The sequence below is a fragment of the Drosophila eugracilis genome, unplaced genomic scaffold, assembly GCF_018153835.1.
Source record: "Drosophila eugracilis isolate 14026-0451.02 unplaced genomic scaffold, ASM1815383v1 contig_952, whole genome shotgun sequence".
Lineage (NCBI taxonomy): Eukaryota > Metazoa > Arthropoda > Insecta > Diptera > Drosophilidae > Drosophila > Drosophila eugracilis.
Window position 1 is genome coordinate 678,090 of NW_024573870.1, and position 25,546 is coordinate 703,635.

General features: G+C 38.4%; 9 protein-coding genes across 14 annotated transcripts in view; 7 read left to right on the top strand and 2 right to left on the bottom strand.

Annotated features, from left to right (window-relative positions):
* The window catches only part of LOC108106950 (leupaxin), a 25,085-nt gene extending 15,969 nt beyond the window's left edge, over positions 1–9,116 (bottom strand). For 2 of the 4 annotated variants that reach the window (XM_017214222.2, XM_017214226.2), the window contains exons 1-2: positions 6,291–6,406; positions 2,888–3,105 (exon numbers count right to left, since the gene is read on the bottom strand). In XM_017214222.2, coding sequence (XP_017069711.1) covers positions 2,888–2,972 — 85 coding nt within the window. In that variant the 5' untranslated portion in view covers positions 2,973–3,105; positions 6,291–6,406. Of the gene's footprint in view, positions 1–2,887; positions 3,109–6,290; positions 6,407–8,927 lie in introns of those variants that run through there. The other 2 variants (XM_017214224.2, XM_041819785.1) reach the window with 2 other exon arrangements.
* LOC108106953 (C-type lectin 37Da) lies at positions 85–867 on the top strand. The gene is made up of 2 exons (XM_017214229.2): positions 85–297; positions 352–867. The coding sequence occupies exons 1-2, from the start codon at positions 207–209 to the stop codon at positions 819–821; spliced, it is 561 nt and encodes a 186-aa protein (XP_017069718.2). The 5' UTR covers positions 85–206; the 3' UTR covers positions 822–867.
* On the top strand, positions 1,251–1,831 carry LOC108106952 (C-type lectin 37Da-like; the record flags this gene model as incomplete). The annotated part of the gene is made up of 1 exon (XM_017214228.2): positions 1,251–1,831. A coding segment is annotated over one exon (492 nt), but the record flags the coding sequence as incomplete, so codon positions are not given.
* On the top strand, positions 1,995–2,646 carry LOC108106955 (C-type lectin 37Db). Its single transcript, XM_017214232.2, has 2 exons — positions 1,995–2,136; positions 2,196–2,646. The coding sequence occupies exons 1-2, from the start codon at positions 2,061–2,063 to the stop codon at positions 2,567–2,569; spliced, it is 450 nt and encodes a 149-aa protein (XP_017069721.2). The 5' UTR covers positions 1,995–2,060; the 3' UTR covers positions 2,570–2,646.
* On the top strand, positions 7,040–12,182 carry LOC108106949 (alkaline phosphatase). Its single transcript, XM_017214219.2, is given in 4 exon segments — positions 7,040–7,208; positions 9,991–10,134; positions 10,137–11,249; positions 11,251–12,182. Coding segments are annotated over 3 exon segments (1,806 nt in total). The 5' UTR covers positions 7,040–7,208; positions 9,991–10,029; the 3' UTR covers positions 11,839–12,182.
* On the top strand, positions 9,374–13,009 carry LOC108106951. The gene is made up of 2 exons (XM_017214227.2): positions 9,374–9,407; positions 12,210–13,009. Exons 1-2 carry the CDS (start codon positions 9,381–9,383, stop codon positions 12,936–12,938), a joined length of 756 nt encoding a protein of 251 aa, XP_017069716.2. The 5' UTR covers positions 9,374–9,380; the 3' UTR covers positions 12,939–13,009.
* A 267-nt stretch (positions 13,010–13,276) lies between these two features.
* Positions 13,277–15,463, top strand: LOC108106936 (RNA-splicing ligase RtcB homolog). The gene is made up of 2 exons (XM_017214201.2): positions 13,277–14,734; positions 15,055–15,463. The coding sequence occupies exons 1-2, from the start codon at positions 13,442–13,444 to the stop codon at positions 15,280–15,282; spliced, it is 1,521 nt and encodes a 506-aa protein (XP_017069690.1). The 5' UTR covers positions 13,277–13,441; the 3' UTR covers positions 15,283–15,463.
* Positions 15,464–15,606: 143 nt separating this feature from the next.
* LOC108106940 (ras-related protein Rab-9B) lies at positions 15,607–18,961 on the top strand. Its single transcript, XM_017214207.2, has 3 exons — positions 15,607–16,104; positions 17,742–17,936; positions 18,007–18,961. The coding sequence occupies exons 1-3, from the start codon at positions 15,913–15,915 to the stop codon at positions 18,373–18,375; spliced, it is 756 nt and encodes a 251-aa protein (XP_017069696.2). The 5' UTR covers positions 15,607–15,912; the 3' UTR covers positions 18,376–18,961.
* A 61-nt stretch (positions 18,962–19,022) lies between these two features.
* On the bottom strand, positions 19,023–24,690 carry LOC108106939 (alpha-tocopherol transfer protein-like). 3 transcript variants are annotated; one of them, XM_017214204.2, is made up of 6 exons: positions 22,209–22,316; positions 21,364–21,487; positions 21,001–21,180; positions 20,158–20,252; positions 19,936–20,089; positions 19,023–19,817 (listed from the first exon to the last, which is right to left on the bottom strand). In XM_017214204.2, the coding sequence occupies exons 2-6, from the start codon at positions 21,365–21,367 to the stop codon at positions 19,330–19,332; spliced, it is 921 nt and encodes a 306-aa protein (XP_017069693.1). In that variant the 5' UTR covers positions 21,368–21,487; positions 22,209–22,316; the 3' UTR covers positions 19,023–19,329. The 3 variants fall into 3 exon arrangements, with proteins under 3 accessions (XP_017069693.1, XP_017069694.1, XP_017069692.2); XM_017214205.2 differs by lacking the exons at positions 21,364–21,487; positions 22,209–22,316 and adding an exon at positions 24,574–24,690; XM_017214203.2 differs by lacking the exons at positions 21,364–21,487; positions 22,209–22,316 and adding an exon at positions 23,994–24,227.
* Positions 24,691–25,546: the final 856 nt, after the last annotated feature.

Below are 25,546 nucleotides of genomic sequence, written 5' to 3' on the forward strand. Positions count from 1 at the left end.
TTTAATCTTCATTTAAAGAAAGGCTTTTGGTCTAAAATTTGTATTTAAAACTTTACTAAAAATATAAAACAACAACTTTTGTGAACCTTCCCTGTTAAAATAAAATTAAAAGCCAACAGAAAACAAACATTAAAATTAGCAATGTTAATAGGAATTTCAATGACTTAAGTCTTTTCACTTGCGACTTTCAATCAGTAACCACAGAAATGCTGAAGCTTACGGTTTTAAGTCTTATATTCCTAGCCCTGGCAAATAGTGGATGGGCTCGCGAAAAGTTCACGATTCAAATAGCAGAGGGTAATTATATGTTAAGTAAAATAAAAATTAAAACTAGCCTATTCATTTTTGTAGGCAATACCGTTGATGCCGAACTCAAGGCAGAACCCTTTGTGAAAATAAACGGTGGATATTATTTCTTTGGAAGGGAGTCCTTGAACTGGTACGAGGCATACGAGAAATGCAGGGAATTAGATTCGGAATTGGTAACATTCGAAACAGATGGCGAATTTGATGCCATTTCCGCTCACTTGATGGCCAACAGATCGCGGGAGAACTACTGGACATCGGGTAACGATCTGGGTAAAACGGGAACTCACAAATGGTTCACCAATGGCCAGCGTATAAGTACCCTCAGGTGGGCAGTACATCAGCCCGATAATGCTGGCCAACGGGAGCACTGCATCCACTTGGGCTATATATATGGCCACTCCCAGACATTTGAACTGAACGATCGTCCCTGCTCGCAGGATAACAACAGTTTGTTCAAATATATATGCGAGGCCCCAAAGTTGGAAACCATATCTATTGTGTTGTGGAAGTAAAGTGAAGTAGATTCCAAGCCTTGGAAACTATTAATTACAAAGTTGACATTATTGGTCGTTATCAATCGACAAGGATTATTCTTTTGATTTACGTTCATATTAATAGGAAATAGTACTTAGTAATCAAGAATACAAATATTTGAGCATACTTTTTAGATTGTGATTATTAAGGCTATAAAAGCAGCACTTCACAATTTCAAAAAAGATGTATTAATTATTGCGCCCTATTTCCAACTGCAAATAAAACCTTTTCGTATAAATACGTCTTCGACTGATTCACATTTTGTCAGTAATAAACAAAATGCAGAAGAAACTAGCTCTACTCCTCCTCCTGGTTATCGTCAGTTTCCAGAAGGGACATTCTTACGAAAAATTCACTACCAAAATACAAAATGGTAAGCTTCTGTTGTACTTTAACACACTCATTACACTCTCATTCCAAAATTTCAAGGTAATCCAAATAATGTGGCTATAAACTCTAGCCCCTTTACCAAAATAAACAACGGTCACTATTACTTTGGCCAGGATAGGGTAAACTGGTATGTTGCCTATGAGAACTGCCGCAAGTTGGGAACCGAATTGGTGGCCTTCGAGACTGACCAAGAATTCGATGCCGTGGCGGGTCATTTGAAGAGCAAGGGCGAACGATCGGAACATTGGACATCCGGCAATGACTTGGGCAAAACTGGTACCCACAATTGGTTTACCAATGCCCAGCCCATGAATACAAATCGTTGGGCCCCTGGGCAACCCGACAATGCTGGAGGAAAAGAGCATTGCATTCACCTGGGGTACGTATATAAGGACTCAACGGATATTCAACTGAACGATCGTCCCTGCAATAATGATAACAACAGCTTGTTCAAGTACGTTTGTGAAGCTCCTGAGCAAGAAACTATTTCTATTGTTGTTTGGAAGTGAAGTATCCAAGTAATCAAGTTCCAATTTCTAAATGCATAAACAGATAAAATGTATAAATTTATAATAAATGTAAAGAAAAAACATTAAAAGATTGGGTTTCTTTGTTTTTCTTCCTAGCTAATAACTTTATAAAAATATTTATAAAAAAGTTCACGCCTTTAAATTATAAAACTGATACTTATATTCCCTCCAATTGTTGTAAATTATCAGCCAATAATCATAGTGTTATCTTCAAAAAGTGTTATCAGAAAGTGCTATCTCTTCCAATGAAGCATTTTCCTATTTTAGCCTCAGTAGCGAATTGAATCTTGTGGAAAGATGTTTAGAGTAGCTTTAACTTGTCTAATATTATGGAATGTTCTACTTCCTAAGGCCTTTCCTTTGGATAACCAAAGTAAGTGTTATAAAGATAAGCTTTTCTTGCCAATACCATTCAACGATCGAGTTCTTTAGGCATTCTAGAAATCGATGGAAAGTATTACTACATTTCTTTGGAAAAATCCAACTGGTTCGAGGCTAGCAATCTCTGTCGTCAAAAGGGTGGATTTCTGCTGAACTTAGAGAGCATGCAGGAACTGGAGTTACTTAGCCCTCATCTTCATCCAGCCTACAGCTACTGGCTTTCGATAAATGATCTTGGAGTACGTGGCGTATACGTATCGGAGGCTACTGGTCGAGAGGCTCCTTTCATTAACTGGTCTGTGGGACAACCCGATAACAGCGGTGGCAACGATCGATGTGTTGAGCTCTGGCTATCAACTACTGCCTTTCAGATGAACGATCTATCCTGCCAAATGGAGGTGGCTTTTATTTGCCAGTTGAACTAGGATCTATAAAGTTTTAAACTCCCAACATGAAACTATATATCTACAAGTTTAAGGCGGAAATAAATCTATGACTTATAGTTTGCAATATTTATAGATAGTAATGTTAGTCTTAAAAACTTACAGAAAGGCTATGTTTATCAGTTTGTTACTGATTAGTCAATCAGGTTATCAAATTCGTCCATGGGAATCAATGCACTTTTAACCCTATAAAATACATAAATCAAACTACTTTAATTTCTGTAACATCAACTATTTAATAATAATACTTTTTTACAGGGTTTCAACCCTTTATTGTAATTTTCTTTTAGGAATACTTACAGCCTGGTAGAATACCCTTACTCCGAACAGTGCGATAAGGTTGCCGGGCTCCCGGATCGATCTTTCCGTACATTGTTCTATCCATGATTTAAGAGATTCACTTGTTTTTGTATTTTCGATCACTGATCATTGATTGAAATGTTACTGATTAGTCTAGGAACAGCTTAGTGACATTTTTTTATACTGAAAATCTTTAGGTTTCGTTTGATATTGTTGCACTGCTACCGGCAAAAACAGATTCATTTGAATTATTTATAAGCGCATTTTTATTTTTGGCCTTTCGGGGCTCGACGGCGACGGATTTGTCGTTTTTGTTTGCGTTGAGTTAGCCTGTCAGAGTGGATATTGTAGTTGTCGTTGTCGATGTTGTCGTTGTCTCTCAGCCCGTCTATCAGAGCTTTGCCCCAGTCCACGAAAGAAAAATACAGGAAAAAAAAAAACTAGTTCCCTGCCCCCAGTGGAAGACCAAGTGAGTTAATGTTGGAAATTGTTGTCTGGGGAGTGCTTTGTGCATTTGCTATTAATTGACTGAGACTGACAAAATACGGCATTATAGGATTAAAGTGATACGGTGAAGAGTGAGTGATCAGTGATCCCAGGCATATGATGCAATATTCTTGAAGAATATTAATAGGCATGCATGCCATCAATCCGTCATTCTTCATTTTTAGGAGTGCTATTAATCTAAATCAAATTTCACCCAAATTGCTATCAAATATAGATGGTCAAGTCAATAAAATCAAAGGAAACTTGTTGAAGACCATTAAATGATTGATTTAATAGCGATACCTAATAGCATTATATTACCAAAAAGAGAAATAATGTGATCTAAAGATGAAAAGGCAACAAACTAGATGGATAAATTAGAGCAACAAAGACCAAATATTCCATTCATTTAGTCAGACTCCCTAATCCGAAGTGTGTGGGTGGGATTTCCAATAGATGATCTATGCAACTAACAAAATTTACGGTGGTCTCTAGATTTAGTTGAGCCAAACGGTCTATAAAGACAGATTTATGGAATCATAAAAATACCAAAACGAACATGCAGGCCACATTTTAGATTTGTTTCAAACAAATAACGACACATTGGAAAAAGGTAAAAAATAATAAACATAAATTCACCGACTAAAACAAAGCAAAACGGGCCAAAAATACTAAAATCGAGGAGGGAACGGGGAATCAAGGTTGCCAAATTACGTCAACACCACGATCGCTAACTAAAAATATCCAAAAAAGAAAAAAGAAAAAAAAAAGAGAAAAAATCTAAGAAATCAAAGGCGACGTTTCGTCGTCTAATGAAGGGAGAACTGAACTAGGAAAAATGGGGGAAATTAATTGAAAATACGACGAGAGATTTCCGCAGAGCGTTGCCAAAAAAATAAAAGCCATGCTAAGAAAACTGTGAACTTAGCGAAAATCTCACTTTCTTTCCAGGTTTTCGTTAAAGCAAATCTATTTCCCTCCACACCTGAGGCATTACTCAGTCGATGTATTTGGGATGACGTCGGGCAGAAAATTGTGGGCAATTGTTTTTCGGGCCCCGTCTTTCTTCTATATTTAAAAGTCAAAGGCACGATTTCGTGTGTTTTTCGCAGGAAATTCCTAGCGGTCTACCGTCGAACGATCGCCACGATCTCAATATAAATATTTTATTAGTAAGTAGATAAAATGTGTGTGAATGCGAGTGTTGACCTTGCTAAAGGCGCTAAGGTGAAAACGCAATGCGTGGCCAAGCCAAAAAAAACAAAAAAGAGGAAAAACCGAGGGAAAATTCATGTGGGTGATATTGATCGCAATGGGCGATCTCTTCTCCGGTTAGTGGCCTTTGGCCAGGTCTTTCAATAAACTTGGCCAATTTATGCCGCTGTAAAATGTATTTTACACATTCCACTTCCATGAGACTGCCGGAACAAAACGTTAAGATATCGCCCACTGACTTCTGTGGTCTCTGGGGTCTTGATAAGATAAAGGGTCTGTTGGGAAATGGCCTACACGATGATCAAATTATGTTGGCGTAGATTAAAGTCTTCTCTGGAATTAAAGATCGGAGGCTATTGATTGGTTCAATGAAAGCTAATTGCCTTTATTTGCCAACCAATCAATTTGAAATTCAATATTGAAATGAGATAGTACGCTATTAAAAGATTTACTATGGATAGAAATGGCTTACTTGCCTTCAAAAACTCTGAGTGTCGGTTTTCAATTACCATCAACTCCCTGACAACAATTAACGATTTCCAAATTCTATTAAAGTATCGATTTGTCCAAGTTTTCCACTCATATTCCCCGAGCCATCGAACCAACACATTCTAATTGAAATTTTATGACTGGGCGATAAGAATCATGTTGTTAAAAGCTATAAACAGGGAGCAGAACAGAGAGGGACTTGCTGAACACAATAGAAACTCAAACGCAAACCTGATGATGAACTCATTGCAGCTCAAATAAAGATGAGAGAGAAATCAAGAGGTGCTAAGTAGATGGAACTAAAACGGGCTTTGAGTTTGCAAACGGAAACTCTCAAATGAAAAAAAAGGGGAGAGGCTGGAATAATCCAGAGATCAGTGATCTATAGATAGTTTGCGGTTTCAGATCGGATCGCGAAAGACAAAGACAGCAGCTGTCCGGTCGTAAACAAAATGCAGCAACTGAGCGTATCTGCGAGATAAAAAGATATTGGGGGGTTCTCCCTAAAAACGAAAGGGATTCTCATAAGTGCAGAACTCACAACGAAATGTTTATTTGTGAGCAGAGCAGAGCAGAGCACTATGTCAGCCGAGTTTACATCATTTTTCCAGCATTTCCATTTGCTGTCGTAACTCGAGATACTTTTACGAGGAAGGGGCAGGAAGTCAAACCCCCCTCTTACAAATGCACTTGGCTTCGAGTGCTTGAAATATGTGAAAAATGTCATAATTTTAATAGATTAAATGGGCACAATTTAATTGGTTTTGTTGTTTGTTGTTATAGTTTTGTTTATTTCGAACATTTCCCTCCAGAAATATAAAACCACAAAAAAAAATGCCAAACTAATTTTCATCTCAACGCCTACGATTTTAATCCGTTTTGGTGCCCCGAGGCGAAAATTAATGGGGCTAACCAAAATTCTATGCTCCGCCAGATCGGGGCAAATAAGTCATATATCTGGATGTCTTGTCCGTTGATAATTAGTTCCATAATTAGTGGAAATGCTAATGAAATTGAAATGTTTCGCGAACAACTTGCCGAAAATATTTGCCAAGAATTAGTGGAATCTTAAGGCGAGTGACACCGATCCATTAATCTTGGAAAATATATTATATTATTTTTAACTATCTGGCATTCCTTCTTTATCGTTTATCTCAGTTCTTTGCTATCTCTCTTGATGTTTGTCAACTTTTTTACTGCAAATTTTTCTTACACTCGTAGTAAACAATTTCCCACGCTTCAACCTGCCGCAATATCACTAACACAGTTCCAATAATATTTAATCAACTTTTTCCACGCTTTAGTTTTCCACCAAGCACTTGATTGATTGCCTTTTTCTTTTGTTTCGGCTTGACTTTGTTTGTTTGTATTTTCAACAGCCGCGTTATCTGTGCACTTTTGCCTGCACTTTGGCAGTGTGTTGTCACATATTTTATTATATTATTCCTAGAGATCGTAGGACTCAGTTGGGAGACCGAAAAAATTAACTGAGAGACCAAGCGCTGCGCTCGCGTTTCGGTAAAAGCGTCGCAATCGACTGAAATCCAAAGGGGATCCAATATTCGGGCTCCATTGGAAATGCTCTCTGTGGCTCTCGCAGTTGCTCATAAAGAGCGGGAGAGCAAGAGAGCCCCAATGTTTGAGAGCAGGTAAACAAAGTGCACTTCAAAAAATATATTTTAAATTTGTTTTACTTTGTTTTAATATATATATATTAGCGTAGATAAAAAACAAAAACAAATATAATTTGTTAACAGTTAACCCTATTAATAATAAATTCTTTAATAAGGCAAACTTTTGTCTATCTTTTACTTTCTTATTATTACGCTTTTACCTTAAGGGTTCAGTTTGATATTCCGAGTGCCAAGAGAGGCAATAAACAAAAGAGAGCAAGAGGCATCGCCAGTTTTCGCCATAAAGTCACTTTTCATTCGCCTTTGGAGTGGCTTTTCATTTTGCTTTGCGGCCTGCTGTAGAGCATTTCGACCGCAAGTGGGAGGCACAAGGAAAGAAAACCAAAGTGGACAAAAAAATTGTCGCCCATTTGGAGCTTTCCTTTGGGTGTGTAAACAGTGGGCCAGTTGCCAAACAAACAATAACAATTTCATTTGTTGTGAAAAAATATAAAAACGTAAGTCAAGAACAAATAAAATCAATAAGACCTCCAAATAGTGCTCATAAATTACAAAGATTTTATATAATTACAAAATTTTGAGACTCTTAAGTATATTTTAGGGATTTGGATAGGGACTCACAGTAAAGTACTATTTTTCTTGGAAGTTTTTATGGTATTAACAGTTATTATAGCTCATTTTGTTTTACATAAAATTTGTAACCTTTCATCCCACTGTGCAGACCTCATTCCCTAACCATAAAAGATCTTGGCTGCTTTGCTTAGCAGCTGGAGTTTTACTCTCGGTGAAAAACGCCGACGACCCTCAAGGCCCAGACTTAACCGATCTCGACAGCTCATCTCGTCACTGCCGTTACAGTGCGCACACGCAACACGAACAGAAAACATTGCGTGTCGAGTGGGCGTTGAAGTGGGCGCGCACTCACTAATAGCTGCATAAGTAAAATTGATGCAATTGTAGCCGGTGAAGAAGATCAAGATGAAGAGGCTGATGAAGTCCCAACATCCTGTGCGATCTCATTGACAGTTACTGTAAAACTGCTTAAGCAAAGATCAGTTAAATAATCTATCATGGTATAGATATACTCTTAAAACTTGAGTTGACATAGCTGAAACTCCTGCAAGTTTAATTTCTTGAGAGTCCCAGACCACTGTGCGTAGGAGTGATAGCGATAGTCAGCTGGAATTTGTCGAGAGTGTTGGTGACCTGGCCTTTAGTCATTTCATAAGAATGTCTGGGCAGAAAAAAAAATAACAAGATTACACACATATCCACATGGAGAGTTGGCTGCAGTTCCATGAGCGAGATTTTATTTTTCATTTTTGTGTAGCTTTATCAAAAGACATTCAGAAGAACACGCAGAGAGACTGTAAACAGCAAAGAATTGTGTCATAAAGAAAATAAAGTAAGACGGCGTATACACTTTTATTCTGCTGATGGTGACTAAAAGAGCGTTGTGCGGTGGCAGCGAAAGAAAACATATAAAGCTGACCGGCGAATCAGCGTGCTCTCGCCGATCAAATCATTCACTAACAGCCCAAGGGTTTAGAACTTGGAGCTATAACAAAAACCACACCCACTTTGAGTTTGGGGAATTGTGAATGATCTCACACTGGAAGTTCGGGCCTTGATGTTTTATGTTCGATTTCCAGGAATTCTGATAAATCATAAAACTGCAAGGAATGCAAAAATCGGGTTAAACGAAGTGTGTGGGAGCCATTTCCCGAATAACAAATATTAAAAATATATGTAGAAATGTAAAATGTACGATAAGACGTGCACTTGAAATTCATCATCAAGAATTATACGGCACGTAACACAACCAATTTTAATCGTGATTAATGCTTGTATGCTAACGATAAGAGTTTCGAAATACAGTAAATATTGGACATTGAGAAAGAGGTCATTAAACCAAAAATTTCATCATAGTAAATATTGATTATTCATGAAAATTAATAAGCAAGAAAAGTTTCTCTTAGCCGCTCCCTACTGTAAACGAAAATTATTCATCCATAAGATTTCCGACTTTTGGTGTCGCCACCTAGCGGCCAATGTTAGAATCGCCCGCAGCATGCTAATTAACTCCAATTAGCGACTGACCTTGAAGTTGGAGCATTATCTTAGAGTTTTTTTTTGTCTACGTCACACTTTTTATGCTGCGGAACTCTTTCAGGAAGTCTCTTTAGTTTTTCGCTGAGGAAAAGTGGTCCACTTACCCAAATCATCCATGGCGTTGAATTGTTTTTGTTTCGCTCCTTTGTGTTGGTGCTGGCGTTTTCCGCTCTTCTCCAATTGGAATGCTCAGTTTTCTGGATAAATTTGGCACAGGCACACGCGTTTTTAATTGATGCTGATTGAAGGCGAAAAGCGACAAATCCACGCAAACACTTTTTTTTTGACTCGCGACTGGAAAACCGCGGAGTTCGAATTGAGACTAATTTTAAGCTGTTGCCAGCGGTCGAATGGCGAGTATCGGTGGATTTCGCCGCGAGTTGGAGACGAGTTTTATATATGAATCACTTTAATTTTGGAGCGGCGGTCATAAACAATACAAAAAAACATTGGAGCACGTACATATACGCAAGCACACACAATCGCACCCGGGAGAGCCAAAACAGCTGTTCGTCTATCGATAGTGCTATCGGTATCGTTCGGAACTGTCGCGGCGGATGCAATATCCAACAAGAATCCAAGTGGTAAACTTTACTAAATTTCTGCCAATTTGACTGTTGTAGATAACAATTATCGACTTTAAAAATATACTAGTGTAGTTGAGTAGCTGTTCTAACTAATTCTAACTGTTTTAATAGATATAAAATTGTATATTAGTCTTAAAACATTGTGTCAAGTGAAACCAAAGGTAGTCGTAGTTGTGTTCAAAACAAAAGTGTTGAGCTGATTTAAAATTACTAAAAACATATCGTAGAGGTTGTTAATGATCCCAGTGTCTTCAATGAGATGATCACTATTTCAACAATAAAATCCTAAATTATTTCAAACATTTTTAAAACCACTTTTGTTTTTTGGTTTGGTAATTTAAAACCATTAAAAAACACAACGATCTTGAACACAACTATAATAACTATCATAAAATATATGTTACACTCAGTAAGTCTCGAGACTTAAAAGTCCACAAGTAACGGATAAAATCTCATAATTTAAAACCAACCGAAAAATACCAAATATCAATGCCAGTTACGTCTTTCTGTCTATAAATTGCCTTTTATCTGTGGTAAACAATGATTAGTTAACAATCTGCAATATATCTCGCATTTTCAGTCTGTATAAAGATTAGGCCGATCTAGACGTGAATTATAAATGGAAAAGAGAAGTGAAACGCCGATAAAAAGTACAAAGTTTCGAAAGTTAAGCGATGCCGACATGACGGAGGTTCAGCTGAATACTTTGACGGACTCCAGTGCACCAAGGATAATATCGAAGTCGGTAGCTCCCAGGGAAATGATGACTCCAGATTCAATGGAAATAATCCCGTACAACATTCGAAATGGTTCAGATCCAGACTTTTTATCATATCTATCGTTTTCTCAGCCCTATTGATAACAGCCATGTGTATTGGTTTTGTAGTGCACCGTGGAATGTCCGGCGATGTTGGCGACATGGACACGGTTACCTATTGGCCAGTAAAATTGCCCAAGGAGCAGCAGGAGTGGTATGATCAAGGAATAGATGAGCTAAAGAAGGCCGTTTCAAGAGAATTCAATCGTCGTCGAGCCAAGAACGTAATATTATTTGTGGGCGACGGAATGGGACCGAATACGGTGACAGCAGCGCGTATCTATGGATTCAAGGAAGAAGGACTCCTCAGATGGGAACACTTTCCGGACATGGGACTACTGAAGACCTACTGTGCCGATAAGCAAGTTCCGGACTCCTTCTCCACGGCTACGGCTCTTTTTGGCGGAGTCAAAGTTAACTATGAAACTGGCGGAGTTGACTCTAATGTACCGCTGGGAAACTGTGCCGCCTCATTGCAGGAGGATCACCATGTTCAGACAATCCTTAAGTGGGCTCAAGAAGACGGCATGCGAACGGGTTTTGTGACCACAACACGGGTAACTCATGCCACCCCAGCTGCCCTCTATGCCCATGTTCCGGATCGTCGTTGGGAATGTGAATCGGGAATGCCTGCAGATGCCCACGATCAGGGTTGTATGGATATAGCGCGACAGCTGATCGAGCAACCCACCGGTCAAAGAATTAATGTAATCATGGGTGGTGGTCGCCAGATGCTGGTATCTAATGTCACCGATTCACCAACTGATCCCCTAGATACTTGGGCCGGGAAATCGATGGATGGACGAAATCTCATTCAAGATTGGCAGCGTAAGAAAGAGGACGAGGGCGTATCACATGCAGTAATCCAGAATAATCATGAACTATGGAATCTCAATGCACAGGATGTTGACTATCTACTGGGCATATTCGCCAACGGACACCTTATGTACGACCATGAGCGAGATCCAAGTGAATCCGGAATGCCTTCACTATCTAATATGACCCTTAAAGCACTCGAAGTTTCTGGGAAATAGCGATAAAGGATTTTTACTGGTGGTGGAAGCTGGTTTAATCGATCAAGCCCATCACCGGGGAAAGGCTCGAAAGGCACTTCACGAAGTTCTCGAACTAAATAAGGCTGTAGAGTCAACGCTTTCTTTTCTTAAATCGTCAGATCGTTTGGAAGAAACCCTGGTTATAGTAACCGCCGATCATTCTCATAGTCTGACAATAAATGGACACCCAGAACGGGGATCCAGTATACTGGGCTTCGCAGGAAATTCAAAGACAGAACAGACGCCCTACACCACGCTGACGTATGGCACCAGCTATCAGGGATTTCAGGTGGATCCCAACACTCAGAACCGCAGAGATCCAACAGACGACAATGTAACAGATTGGGAATACACGCAACAGGCTGCGATAAACACGGATGAAAATCTTCACGGTGGGTCGGATGTTACGATTCACGCTGATGGTGCCATGTCCTATCTATTCCACGGAGTCCATGAACAGAGCTATGTAGCACACGCGATATCCTACGCTTTGAGAATCGGACGCTTCCGTGATAGTTCCATTGCCGAAACTCTAGCTGAATTTACGCCTATATAGAAAAATACCCTCAGAAATATTTATAAGGAATTTAACCTTGCCAAGCTTACAAAATATATTAATAAAACTAGAACAGGACTTTAGAATAAGAAATGGTTTACTGAAATGCAGGAGAAGCTAATACCTGATTTATAAAGGAACAAATGTTAATGTTGAAGGTTTTAAGAAATAAGTTCGTTGAGTGAATACTTTTTACTAAATTAATACTTCAGTATGTTTTTAAAAAATATTTCCTAAGAAAATGAGTTATCTTAACAGTCAATATGAAGATTTGTTTAGAAGTTAATTGTACGTCAAAGGCTTGTGTCAGTAAAAATAAACTTGATTACAGTGTTTTCATTAAATATGACTGTTTTATTGTTTTTTTTTAGTTTAAAATGGACTTGCTACAACTAAACGACGATTGTTTGGATCTTATATTTAGCTACCTAAGCTTTAATGAACTATGGTCGCTCTACGATGAAGTTCAAGGTTTCAATGAGGCCATTGAAAGACAACTCCATCGGTTTAAGGATTTTAAGTTCAGCATGCGACAACCCCCTGCTTTCAAAGAAGATCTTATTATAAAGCTTGGTCGTCATCTAAACAGCCTCCACATCAACGTGGGCTACTCCACCAAGGATGAAGATGTTGTCCGATACCTGAACCCATTGTGCCAAGGTGCCTCGGATACTTGTCGAATGAAAGCTTTAAAGTTGGACCATGCCAAGTGGTCAATTGATATTTTAGGAGCCGTAGGTAAAGTCGTTCCATCTCTGCTATTTTTGGACATGCGTCACTGCGATGTTCGAGATTTCCAGATAGAACAGCTCTTGGAATCGGCAGATAAGTTAAAGGCCCTCGCTCTTCTTCATGTCAACAATCAGACGGGTGATTCTTATCTGCAACCAAAAATACTCAACAGGTTGCCTTCCCTAAAACTCATTCACATAACTATCTTAGGTCCTGAACCCTTCTCCCCCGAGAACTTGTCACAGCAGTGCCCAAACATCAGTTTTCTCATCACGGACCTAATAAAAAGCGATTTCAAGATATATGGTCCACCAGCTTACTTACAAAACTATTACAAGTACTACAATGAGTACTTTAAAATGACTTAAATGCTCTTTAAAGTCATACGAAAAGATCTCAGTGAAATCGGAAGTTGATACCTCCAAAATGTTAAAAAAAATACTCTGGTTTTATAAATAATAAGATTTTTAATGCATTTAAATTATATTTAAAGTTTTGTTTATTTTTACAAGATAGCTTGCCTTTATTATTAAATTTCAATTGAGTTTTATATGACAAAATTAATATAGAAAAGATGTTGATAAATAAATTTAAAAAAATGGTTATTTTTTTTTGGACTTCATTTTTTGAATACCAAATCGTTTAATTTTTTCCGTTACCTTCTTTTTCACAACATACTCAAATTTTGGCATGTTTCTTAGAGGCATAATGGAAATTTTGGTATTTTTTCGATTAGCAGCATCGACATGATTGGTATCGGTTTTTGAGCCATCTCTATTTCATGCCGGCACGCAAATGCGAAAACTGATGAAATCGCGACCTTATAAATAGCAAACGATTAGCTGGTATAGTAAACCCCCGGAAAATCAGGATGGTGGTGCGTCCGTACAACGATGAGCTCAAGTACCTCGAGAAGGTGAGCGACCATTGCTGGCGCATCAAAAAGGGCTTCCAGCCGAATATGAACGTAGAGGGATGCTTCTATGTGAACAGTCGCCTGGAACGCTTGATGCTGGAGGAGCTGAAGAACTCATGTCGCCCAGGAGCGGTAGGTGGATTCCTTCCCGGAGTCAAACAGATAGCCAATGTGGCTGCTCTGCCGGGAATAGTGGGTCGGTCCATCGGTCTGCCTGATATCCATTCGGGCTATGGATTCGCCATTGGCAACATGGCTGCTTTTGATATGGATGATCCCTTGTCTATCGTAAGTCCTGGAGGTGTGGGCTTCGACATCAATTGTGGCGTTCGGTTGCTACGTACGAATCTCTTTGAGAAAGATGTGCAGCCCTTGAAGGAGCAACTTGCGCAGTCTCTATTTGATCACATCCCCGTGGGAGTTGGTTCCAAGGGCATCATCCCAATGAATGCCCGCGATTTGGAGGAGGCTCTTGAAATGGGCATGGACTGGTCCCTTAGGGAGGGCTATGTGTGGGCAGAGGATAAAGAGCACTGCGAGGAGTACGGTCGAATGCTAAATGCTGATCCCGCCAAGGTGAGCATGCGAGCCAAGAAGCGAGGACTGCCCCAGCTGGGAACCCTGGGTGCTGGAAATCATTACGCCGAAATTCAGGTGGTGGACGAGATCTACGATAAGTGGAGCGCCTCCAAGATGGGCATCGAGGAAAAGGGTCAGGTCGTGGTGATGATTCACTCAGGCAGCCGGGGATTCGGCCATCAGGTCGCAACCGATGCTTTGGTCCAGATGGAAAAGGCCATGAAGCGTGACAAGATCGAGACCAATGATCGGCAGCTCGCCTGCGCCAGGATCAACTCGGTGGAGGGACAGGATTACCTAAAGGCCATGGCAGCGGCTGCAAATTTTGCCTGGGTCAATCGCAGCTCTATGACTTTCCTCACCCGCCAGGCATTCGCCAAGATGTTTAACACGACCCCAGATGATCTCGACATGCACGTTATTTACGATGTTTCGCACAATATTGCCAAGGTGGAGAACCACATTGTGGACGGCAAGGAGCGGAAGTTGTTGGTCCACCGAAAGGGATCTACGCGTGCATTTCCTCCACACCATCCTCTCATACCAGTAGATTATCAGCTAACAGGACAGCCTGTTCTGGTGGGTGGAACAATGGGCACCTGCAGTTATGTGCTGACTGGAACGGAGCAAGGAATGCAGGAGACATTCGGCAGCACTTGCCATGGAGCGGTAAGTTTTAATATGTATCTACATATCTTTTTTGTCAATTTAAAACCTATCATTTCTGTTATCAATTTCCTGACCACATTCTATATTTAAAAGTACAAAAATAATATTGACTCACTTCTCCTATCCTGCATAATAAAAAAGCTTAATGGTAAAAGCACTCAATAGAAATCGTAATTTATAGTGCTTTTCGTTATCATTTGATTCTTTGTTGTGAACTTATTGTGTATATGCAATTTGATAAAGACCAAGAAGATCAAGAGATGAAGTTAAAGTCAAACACCTGATTTATCCCTAAACTAATTTCTTTTTCTTATCTCTAGGGTCGAGCCTTATCTCGTGCCAAGTCCCGTCGTAATCTGGACTACAAGGAGGTACTGGACAAACTGGATCAGTTGGGTATTGCCATTCGTGTGGCCTCGCCGAAGTTGGTTATGGAGGAGGCTCCTGAATCCTATAAGGACGTAACTGACGTGGTAGACACCTGCCATGCGGCAGGCATAAGCAAGAAATGCATAAAAATGCGACCTATTGCGGTCATCAAGGGATAATTTTAGTTTTTTTTTATAATTTTTGTAATTAATTCAATAATGATTTATAAATATCTGGTTTGACTTCTCTATTTAAGATGTGATCAAGCAAATATTTATTTCCTCAAAATTATATTAAAAATATAATTGAACTATCACAAAAAACTGCAGCTATGACCAAATTCCCAAATATATGCATAAAGAGATTTGAAATAATGTTTAAACATATTCTCATCCTTATATACCCAATTTAAATTGTGATAGTTTAAAGGTAATGGTCACCCTAAAACGAAGCTCTGTTAACAGCAAAGCTATCTTTTAACTTCCGAATGTTATGCCTTAAGCGCCGGTCTGTTAGTTGTCAGCTGACAGCCCATTCAATTGGACCTGCTCAACGGCGCGGATTTCGATTGAGCTTTCCGATTTTCATTTGTTCAAACAATCCCACTAATAGCAGTTTTTGTTTTTTTGTAAAGAACACAGCGATTGTAATTGTAAAAGTTCAAGTAATTCGATCGGCAGGTCGTGAGTGAAATTAAATCGAAAAGTCACTATCACCAGTGGTAGTTTTCAGCTGCGCAGTAGAAAAAACTAAAGACATCTACAGACTGTTGCCGGACTTAATTGTAAGAATAAACAAACACATCCAATATGACAAACATGCGGCCACCGCAGAAATCCAAGTTGCTGAAGGTCGTCATATTGGGCGACGGGGGTGTTGGAAAATCCGCCCTTCTCAACCGCTTCGTTTCAAATCGCTACGAGGAAAACAATTTCCACACCATAGGCGTGGAGTTTATGAATAAGGATATAGTAGTTGATGGAGAACACTACACATTGCAGGTAAAGTTGGGTACTCCATAGTGGTATTATGTAATGCCAGTAAATACTAGTGTAAATATCATAAATCAATAAAAAATATTACGGTAACTTTTCGGGCCGAAGAACTTTTGCAATTTTTTATTTCGAATGCAACAAGTTGGGCAAGATAATGACAAGCCAAGCGTATTTCCTTTATTTTCCAACACCCTCTCCCCCACTTGATATTTCCCCTCATCTAATTTTGGTTTCTCGATCCAATCCACCGGCATTTTGTTCATGCAAACACTTAAAAACTCAACAACGATTGGCTTTGTTTTTCCCTGCCTATCATTCGTGGTACAGTGGTTAAACAATATATTATAAGCTTATCAGATAATAGTTTTTAATATATATTTTTGGAATATCAAATTTATCATCGTTCTGATTTATAATATTTTATTAAGATATACTTTTGTAAAGGAAGATTAAATCATGCTTAAGGATCTTAAACTAATGAAGTCACCACCACAAGTTACCACTGTACCCGTACCTACATTTATAGCTGTATCTCTTCCATCTGCCCCCATGCAAACACACACATATAGGCATTAAATTTCTACTCAATTAACGTTGAGCTTGGCATTGCAAAAACAAAAAAAAAAAACTTAAATAATAACAATAATGACAGTACCTCAGTATTCGGTAACGTACTAGAGACTTTGTTTTATCCGCCGCCGTAGTTTCAGTTCTCAATCTCATGTGTTTTTGTAATTGTTTTTCAATTACCGTGTCTCTTGTCTTCTAAATTATCGAAGCCAAAACAAAATATTGTTCACAGTTCGCCAAGCTCGGAAAACTTATGAATATGCAAGCGCGTCTCAGTGAGTAAGCAAAATCCAGCCAAGGTGCCGCGAATCGGAATAATGATTCTAATTGAACCGATGGTACTGGGTATATAGAAAGGGCAGGAATGTAGATGGATGTATGACTAATCCTAGAGGAATTTTATATTGCTTGAAGTGAGATTTCCCCTAAATGGCGGATTCCAGAAAATTATTCTGTTTCACGGTTCGCTGAGCCAAAGAATAATTCGCAGGGCTTCCCCAGGCTGTGTTGCAAAAAATAGTTAATTTCCTGGGGGCTTTATTGTCCATATACTTACTTACATACATACATATGTTACCATGGAAAGCACTAACAGTTTAAAAAGGTCAATTTGTTCAAGGCTTTAAAGGTCAAAAATTTGTATACCCGTGATAACAGTGCTAAAATTGCTTTAAAGTCGCTTAAAATAAATACCTTTATCATTTATTTATTTATAAAAATCAATAAAAATGTATTTTTGAATTTCGTAAGGAATTTAAACTACTGTCTGAGTTCAGAATCAAAGATTTATTTCTAAAGGCATGTTGCTTATCAGTGTTACCACTTTCTTATCAGCTGGCAGTTTTGCGTACCTCTAATCTAAATATTTGTTAAGCTAACAAAAAGGCGAGTAAGTTCTGATGTAAGTGAGTCAGGCATGCAAACAGCCAAAAAGTTTCAGCTAAGAATTTGTCTGTTTCTCAGTTAGTTGTGTTCCAAATCAAATGCAAATTTCAATAGAACGCTAATTGAATCACCGAATCAATTAAAGTTAATTGTTGCATTTTGTTTGATGTGCTTTTTCCCGAATTTAGATATGGGATACTGCTGGACAGGAGAGATTTCGGGCTTTGCGAACACCTTTCTACAGGGGATCGGACATCTGTCTGCTGTGCTATGCCCTCGACGATCGGGACAGCTTGAAGGGATTGGGTATGTGGCGCAATGAGTTCCTGAACTACGCAGACGTCGACCAAGACAAGTTTCCCTTCATCGTGGTAGGAAATAAGGTACTAGTTTCGGAATATTGTTAGTTTTTTTTTCAAATAATTATTAATAATATTTTGTTTTGGCTTACAGAACGATATTCCAGCTCAGAAACGGCAAGTGACCTTCGAGGTTGTGCAGCAGTGGTGTGCGGAGCAGAAGATTGCCTGCCACATCGAGACGTCCTCAAAGGCGGCCACCAATGTAACAGATGCCTTCGTCCTTGGCCTTCGCCAATGGCGGCACATGGAGTGCGTGGCGGAGGCAGAACTGCGACAGCATGGCGACACTATTGACCTAACCCGCCCCATTAGACTGGTGCAGCGTCGCATCTGTTGCACAGGCGGAGGCGGGGGTCAGGACGTAGATGGCAGTGATTCTGCCATGCAAAGTCCGGGAAAGAAAATGTTCGGACAAAAACGCAACGCCGCCAAGGCGCCAGCCACCAATTATCGACTATGAGCAGACAGATTGGAGCTGTCAGGGAACTTACGCTTAATTTAACCACTTACCCCACCGGGTTGACCTTCATTCCGTTACATTCCAGACCATTCCGAGAGGGGGAAGTGCATAAGACCAAAAAGTAATCAATCGTTGATGCTAAAATTTGAAGCGATTAGCCTGGAGTTGATATTCTAAAGGAACTTTGTTTTTTTAACGAACTACTTAAGAGCTAACTGCACTGTATAACAGTTATAACATATGCTTTAAGACGAATACTAGCGAATATTTTCCTAAAAGAATCTAATATTCTTACTAAATTATTATTTATATCGGCAAATTGGATACAGATGTTTTATACAACATCCCTTTTTGGTAATTGTAATGAACAATGTAACTGTTATACAGTATAAAAAACTTACCAATTGAATAGTCTTATACTGTATAACAGTAAAAGTGTCTTAAAGAAGCTTTTGGTGTCTTATATAGCATATGAATTTATATGAACTTATACAATATTTAAGGCAACCAGAGTTTCGCTAGTTTTGGATATGTATTAGCTACACAAATCATTTTTGTACAATAAATATCTGAAAATATGACAAAATTCCAAAGTGCCTTGATCTCTTTATCCGAAAGAAGGGTTACAAAGAAAATAAAAATTGCACTTTCTATACGAATTTGTTTATATATTTCAACAATTTGTTTAAAAAATGTACAATAGTAAAATGATATAAATACGCTTACCCCGGATTAAGTATAAAATATATGTAGGTATAACACTTTATCTGGATGCGATCGAGGCTCCAATTCTGATTAAGACTAAGGCAAACTCTAGGCGCTATTCACTAACAGGACAAGCGTATGACAGATCGAGTGCTTAACAATAACGTGTGCGTTGATTTCAGCACAGAATATGCTTAAGATTGAAACTTGGGAAAGTTAATTATCACTTGCAGCAGCTGGAAACTTGGATCACTTCTTCTTGTAGCCATACGAGTTGATGGTATCAAACTCAGTATCGCACTTCAGCAACAACTCGTACCACTGATCACTATCAATACGATTAGCCTCCCGGATTCCTCCATAGGCAGCTGGCAGGCACTTGGGTGACATGTACTTGTGCAGGGACTCGCGATCAGTGCCATGGAATATGATCCTGCTACGAAGTTTCTCCTTGAGGAAGGGCTTGAACAAAGCAAACACCACTTGGAAGATCTTCGGCTGGTTTACAATGTGTATGGCCTTGATTCTTAGGGGAACCGAATCCTGCAACCAGTCCACAATTCGCTTGGCAAATGGCGGTGTAAACTGCCATGTTTGTTGCAGACTAAGACCATCCATGTCGAAGATCACCACAGCACCGCAGATCTGCGTTTCCGGCTCCAACATGGCGGCCTCCAAGAAGAGCACAGCTCCCTTAAAAACCTCATCCAGGGTGACCTGCTTGTGCTTCCAGCGCTCTGTAATAAGAGATTATAAGTCATTAGTTAGGGATATTTACAAAAATTTCTACGCTTATTAACTTTTGTTGATCATCAAAAACTTGATTTTAATTTATATATGCCTTTGTTTACTTACTTCCCAGCTCCAGAACCAAAATCCGACGCCCACATTGATCTCGATTGGGAAAGACGGTGAGTATGTTGTGCTTAAAAATGTTGGCCTCGTTCGACGGCTTCAGATTGTTGTACACATCAGCGTGTTTCACCTTGAAGGAGTAATAGCGCTTGATCTGTTTTAAAGAAAAATAAAATATAAGTTAGTATTTCATTTTAATTTCCTATCAATCAGTTAACTCACCAGATCGCGAGCACTCTCCGGATAATACTTGCAGGGCCGCAGATATCGAATCAGCCACTCCTCGTTATCCTTGGGGTACAGCAAATCCGTCTCCGCTGAAATAATATTAATAGGTTAATCGACCACGCCTCTTATTCTTAAAAGTCATAAGTCCACTGACATTAAGTTGATCAAGTTAACAATTAAGAAGCAAAGGTTTGTATGCCCTAACGTATGATTTACGTTATGCAATAAAATCCTCTCGAGGGCGTGCTACTTTTAACCTTAGCTTGTTATTATTGACATGAAATCGTAAACTAATAATATAGAACTACTCGTTCGGTTATGGATTTTCAATATTTAACGAGCGTTTAAGTTATTGCAGGCAGCTTTAAGAGGTGCATGAAATTTATGGCTGATGAATTACTTGGGTTCTCCTCAAAAAAAGAAACACAAATAAATTGAGTTAAAACTGTCACTGCTAATATTTAGTTTCTTTTTACTTGTAAATAATTCAAATGTACTTTTGATTCCATTAATCTCAGATCATTGCTTATTCTTGATAAGTAACAAGTGGAAAAATCGGTTTTTAATATATGCAAAATCAGATTGCTGTTTAATATTGCGCTTTCGCTGCGAATTATATGACAAAGTGGAGATCCCTGAACTTTTGATTACATAAAAAATATAATCTAATATCTTGTTATACACGATGTATTTAGTATAAAAATTTTCATTAACTAAAAAAAAAGTATTAAACAATAAAATATATTAAATAATCCGATTTGTTGATTCTTTGACATGGACATTAATTAGTTTGCCTTTTAATAGAAATGACTTATTAAATTAATCAAAATTTCTTACCCTCTAAGAGGCGTGCCAGTTCCTTGGTGGCCTCCTTTTGACGCTCAGGGGTTTCCCGGAGTTCCTTGATGGCCACCTCCTTTCCCTGGGCCGTTGGCTCGCCCAGTTCGAACTGAAGCGTATAGTCGCCCACTTGGAGGGTGGGCAGCTGGTCGATATCCGACAACATTGTGGGTACTCCTGGAAGGGAAGCAATTTAGATTCAATTAGCGATAGCTTCTGTACTTTGAGCTTGAGCGACAGGTTTTATTTTTGCCATAAGCGCACTTGGAACTTCGGCCAACTAAATAACTTAAGCTAACTGACAACAATTGCCAATTAGTTGCCCATATAATGACCTGCAGGTACTTCACAATTACTTACTCATTTTGCAATTTTTGTTGGATTTATTCTGCGATAATTTTCAGTTTTATTCGCTTTAAGCGGTTGGCTGTTCTTAATATTTGCGATCTCAAGTTTCAGTTTGCCTAATGACAAATTGTGCACTCTATGTATGGGAAAGTGGGTAGAGATTTAATTTATTAATGAGACACAAGTGCCTTTGAACCGGCTCAAGGGAGAAACTGCATTGAATTTCTAGACTTCCCCAACGATCCGGTTAAATCGATTGATCACCTGACCAACCTTCACCTTGACATTGGCAAACTAATGTATAACGGAAGACGAAGCCATGAAATTCGCCAATCTTTGACCCTTAAAGATGACCATTATTATATTATAAATAGCTAATGCATTTTTTTGTTTTTGCAAAGATGGTAGCATCTCTGTTGGAAAATACATTTTTCGAAACCTTGAACTCAATTCTCGAGACTCTTGACACGTTCTACTTGAACGAAATTCTAGTTAGGCAAGTTTTAAATTACATAAAATAAAACTAGTACCCAGGGTCTTTGGGTATATAGTAAGGTAGTCTTGTTGCTTAATGAAATCAAATTAGTAATTAGCGCCATAAATTTTCCATCTTGTTGCGCAGCTCCAAAGGTTTTCGAAAACAAAAGACTATAGGAAATTAGCATCCAAAGAGTTGACATTGAAAATTTCTACCAATATTTTTGGAGTAGATGGGCCAGGTGATATGCTAAAGATCTTGACTATTTTCGCATTCAAAAATGACACAGTGAACATTTTTGAATTGTTAATGTGTTTTGTCTGGGAAAATACAAGATCTTAAATAGTACACGCGGATAACAACACAACACAACACAAACCGAAACTTGTTTGGCTTAATGGCTAACAGTAATCCGCGAAGACGGTCTAAAAAAACCAGCTGAGAGTTGCGCGTGCAACGGAGCCGAAAGCCCAGATGAAACTGTTGCGGCCAAAAGCGCGAGCCGGAGATTTTATGCCAGGCCAAGAATCGAAACTGGATTTCTGAGGAGAGCGCCAAGAGAGTGGGTGTTGACGAGCGATGCCCCTCGAGCCCAGTGTTGCCAAAAATACTCAGTTTTTTATTTTATTTTTATATAATATTTGAAATTTTTCAAAACAAAGTTTCAAAAAATGGATTTTTGAAAGATTATAAGTTTTCGTGTTATCTAGGAATAAAAGTAAAATATTTTTTAATATCAGTATAATAATATTTTAGGTTATTTTCCATTAAAAAACTATTAAATTACATCGATAGTAGACAACACTATTTAAATCTGAACTTGAGCATGACATTCACGTGTGTCGATCGGAGAGAAGTGCGATATATAGAGTTTACCCCGAGAGAGAGAGAGAGCTTAATCTGGTTGCATCGTCATTGGGAAACGATGCCACTTCAAGCCGGTTTCAGTTTCGCTTTCAACTTCAACGCTGTCAGAGCCACTACTGATTTACCTAATTTATTCGGGTTTTCTTCGAGTGTAATTGCTCAGAGTACACAGGGCGGTCAAAAATCCCTTGGTATAGGCATTTCCTACGGCGACCCTGAAACTCCGTGCTTTGAGCTATCCGGTTTCAATGCTGCCTCGCTCTACGCCAATTAGTGCTTACACCTGTCCAGCCAAACGTACACTTGGGGTCACGTTAATAGCAATGTCAATCAAAGTTATTAGACAGAAAATCAAATGCTTGGGATTGCAATCACTTAATAGTCAGAAGTATATATTTCTATTATCTTAAAACATAACACATTAGCAAAAACAAGTTTATTTTTTAGCCTGAAAACTCTTAAAAATAAATAAATGAACAACTTTTAGAACAATTAAATTTGCTATTATTACAGGTGCTACATTTGTAGACCGATGTGTATAACAGGCACACATATTTGGTATAATTAACACGTATCAAAGCTCAGCACCCTGTTCGTTGTGGACAGAAAATGCTTTGCCGCCCGATTTTGGACAAATCGGTTCAATCGCACCATCGCACGTGCGAAGACTTCGGCCATTCATGGTTTTACGCTTCGTTATACTCTCGATTTCATTTGGGCCTGGTTCGGGGTTTTGATCTATTTTTACTAGCGATCTTGAAGCGGATGCTGACGAAAACTGGGTGCTGTAAAACGACTTGGTCAACAGCAAAGTCATCAAGTATGAGTAATTCTGGGGTTAAGACCCATTGCAATGTCAACCTTCGCCCTTCGGTTTCTTGCGAAAAAAAAATGGTTAAAAAAACCCTACATGGGAAACTTGATTTTGAAAAACCTGACAATGGCAAGGCGAGCCCAATGTACAAAGTGCTTTGACCTTACACCATAGGTAACAAAAAGTACAAGTAAGCATTAATAAAAAACATACACGAATTTTTTGATCTCTAAAACATTAAACATTGTATCCATATCATAATAGATAACTAACAATTTCTGATAACTTTGCATATATATAAAGGGCCAATTGGGATTATTTTTTTTACCCTAACTGCAAGCACGCGCATTATCTACGCCCCCGCTTCCCTTTTATACTTTATTGGTGATAATTCTAAGGCAATATATTAATATATAATTAATAATATAATTACATATATGTAAAGTATGCAAATGATTTAGTAAGCTTTTGTTATTGCCTTACCAAAGCGTACACTTTTTGCTGTAAAAGAGGGGGCCGTTTCGGAGGGCAGACACCTCATCGCCGATGCAGCGGTCAACATTGTCATGACGATGCAAATCAAAAACACAATAAAATTACAGAAAAACACTGCCGAACACAATTAGTATTGCAAATGCAAATAAATTAATATTTTTTCGAACTGTTCAAGCAGGGAGCATCGGATCGAACGGCACGGTAAATGGGTCAATGTCGGTGAGTTACTGAACTTTACTTGAAATTCTTGACCGACGAACACAAAAAAGGAATGCTTGAAAAAATAATGAGGAAAAGGCAATGCAAAAAATACAGGCAGACAGACAGTAAGACTTCTGTAAAGAGCACTAGTTAATATAGCTGTAACAAAATTTCGATTTTTACTTAAATTTTATTTTATATGCTTTTAGTTGACAAAAAAATAAGACTTTAAAAAAAAAAAAAAACTCATGTTCAATTCATATTATTTTAGAATAGTTCTAAGCAAATTAATTATTTAAAGATACTAAAAATAATAAACCACTCTCATGTATACATAGGGAATAAATTCTAATTTCCATTCACTCACCTTAGTTTATAAAAAATCTGCTAATCCAAAGTTATATATTGTTAATCCTTTTTGGGTCTCCTTTCATGCACTGATATACTGAGCTCGGGTAGCGTTTATAGACTGAAAATATAAAGCTGCTTGTCAAACCGTTTTATAGCCGCCCCTTTTATGTACTACGTCCATTACATATATATAAATATAACAAAGTTATCTAGAAATATATGTCGGACGGAATAGTCGGGCATTTATAAAAGGCCAACGCGATTTAATAGGTCATTATAAGCGACCAGACCCGAGTCAAAGAGCGTTAAGATCACGTTGCGAATCGCCTATGGAGATCTTTTGAATTTTTTATGGTTTCTTTGCACAAGTCAAGTTCAAAAGTGTTTCGTGAACTCAGCATAAAATGTATACTTTTCCCATTGTTTTAATAACGCTTAACAAAAATAACGGATTAACTCAATTTCTCACAGTGTAGCGTATTCAATCGATTCCCTACATCGATTAACATTATTAAATGCACTGAAACACAATAAAATCTTTTAATATTCTGCAATTTATGCACTTTTTATTCAGTTAGAAGAATCAGTAAATCTTAAAAATCTCTTCTGCAATATTTGCCTGACAAATGGCAGAATTTTTCACCATGAAGATCATTTCACACTCTTAAATTTGTATTTTCACTGGGTTATTTATATTCAATTTTCGAAGAAACACAGATCCAAACATATGCGAAATTGCACTTGCTTTATTTATTCTAGAAAGTTAAGCGAGAAACATTTTTATAGTTTCGACACAATCATACTATTTTTCCAAGTAAAAGTCCATCGCGTAAACACAGCTTTTCAAGACTGTAAAACTCATTCATAGCATTTCGGCAGGGATAAGTGGAATATTCTTAGGTTTTTGCACAGTGTATCGCGGTAAATTTTCTTATGGTTATGCGACGTGAACGTAATTAGACTTGAACTTTTGAACTCTCCGTACACAA

Coding starts and splice junctions, on each gene's coding strand:
- LOC108106955 (XM_017214232.2), top strand. CDS start 2,061: ATGTTTAGAGTAGCTTTAACTTGTCTAATATTATGGAATGTTCTACTT. Junction 2,137..2,195: donor CTTTCCTTTGGATAACCAAA/GTAAGTGTTATA, acceptor CGAGTTCTTTAG/GCATTCTAGAAATCGATGGA.
- LOC108106951 (XM_017214227.2), top strand. CDS start 9,381: ATGCAATATCCAACAAGAATCCAAGTG. Junction 9,408..12,209: donor ATCCAACAAGAATCCAAGTG/GTAAACTTTACT, acceptor GTTTTTTTTTAG/TTTAAAATGGACTTGCTACA.
- LOC108106939 (XM_017214203.2), bottom strand. CDS start 24,078: ATGACAATGTTGACCGCTGCATCGGCGATGAGGTGTCTGCCCTCCGAA. Junction 21,181..23,993: donor AGCAAAAAGTGTACGCTTTG/GTAAGGCAATAA, acceptor CTTCCCTTCCAG/GAGTACCCACAATGTTGTCG. Junction 19,818..19,935: donor TTTGGTTCTGGAGCTGGGAA/GTAAGTAAACAA, acceptor CTCTTATTACAG/AGCGCTGGAAGCACAAGCAG.
- LOC108106953 (XM_017214229.2), top strand. CDS start 207: ATGCTGAAGCTTACGGTTTTAAGTCTTATATTCCTAGCCCTGGCAAAT. Junction 298..351: donor CACGATTCAAATAGCAGAGG/GTAATTATATGT, acceptor TCATTTTTGTAG/GCAATACCGTTGATGCCGAA.
- LOC108106940 (XM_017214207.2), top strand. CDS start 15,913: ATGACAAACATGCGGCCACCGCAGAAATCCAAGTTGCTGAAGGTCGTC. Junction 16,105..17,741: donor GAGAACACTACACATTGCAG/GTAAAGTTGGGT, acceptor TCCCGAATTTAG/ATATGGGATACTGCTGGACA. Junction 17,937..18,006: donor TCATCGTGGTAGGAAATAAG/GTACTAGTTTCG, acceptor TTTGGCTTACAG/AACGATATTCCAGCTCAGAA.
- LOC108106936 (XM_017214201.2), top strand. CDS start 13,442: ATGGTGGTGCGTCCGTACAACGATGAGCTCAAGTACCTCGAGAAGGTG. Junction 14,735..15,054: donor GCAGCACTTGCCATGGAGCG/GTAAGTTTTAAT, acceptor TCTTATCTCTAG/GGTCGAGCCTTATCTCGTGC.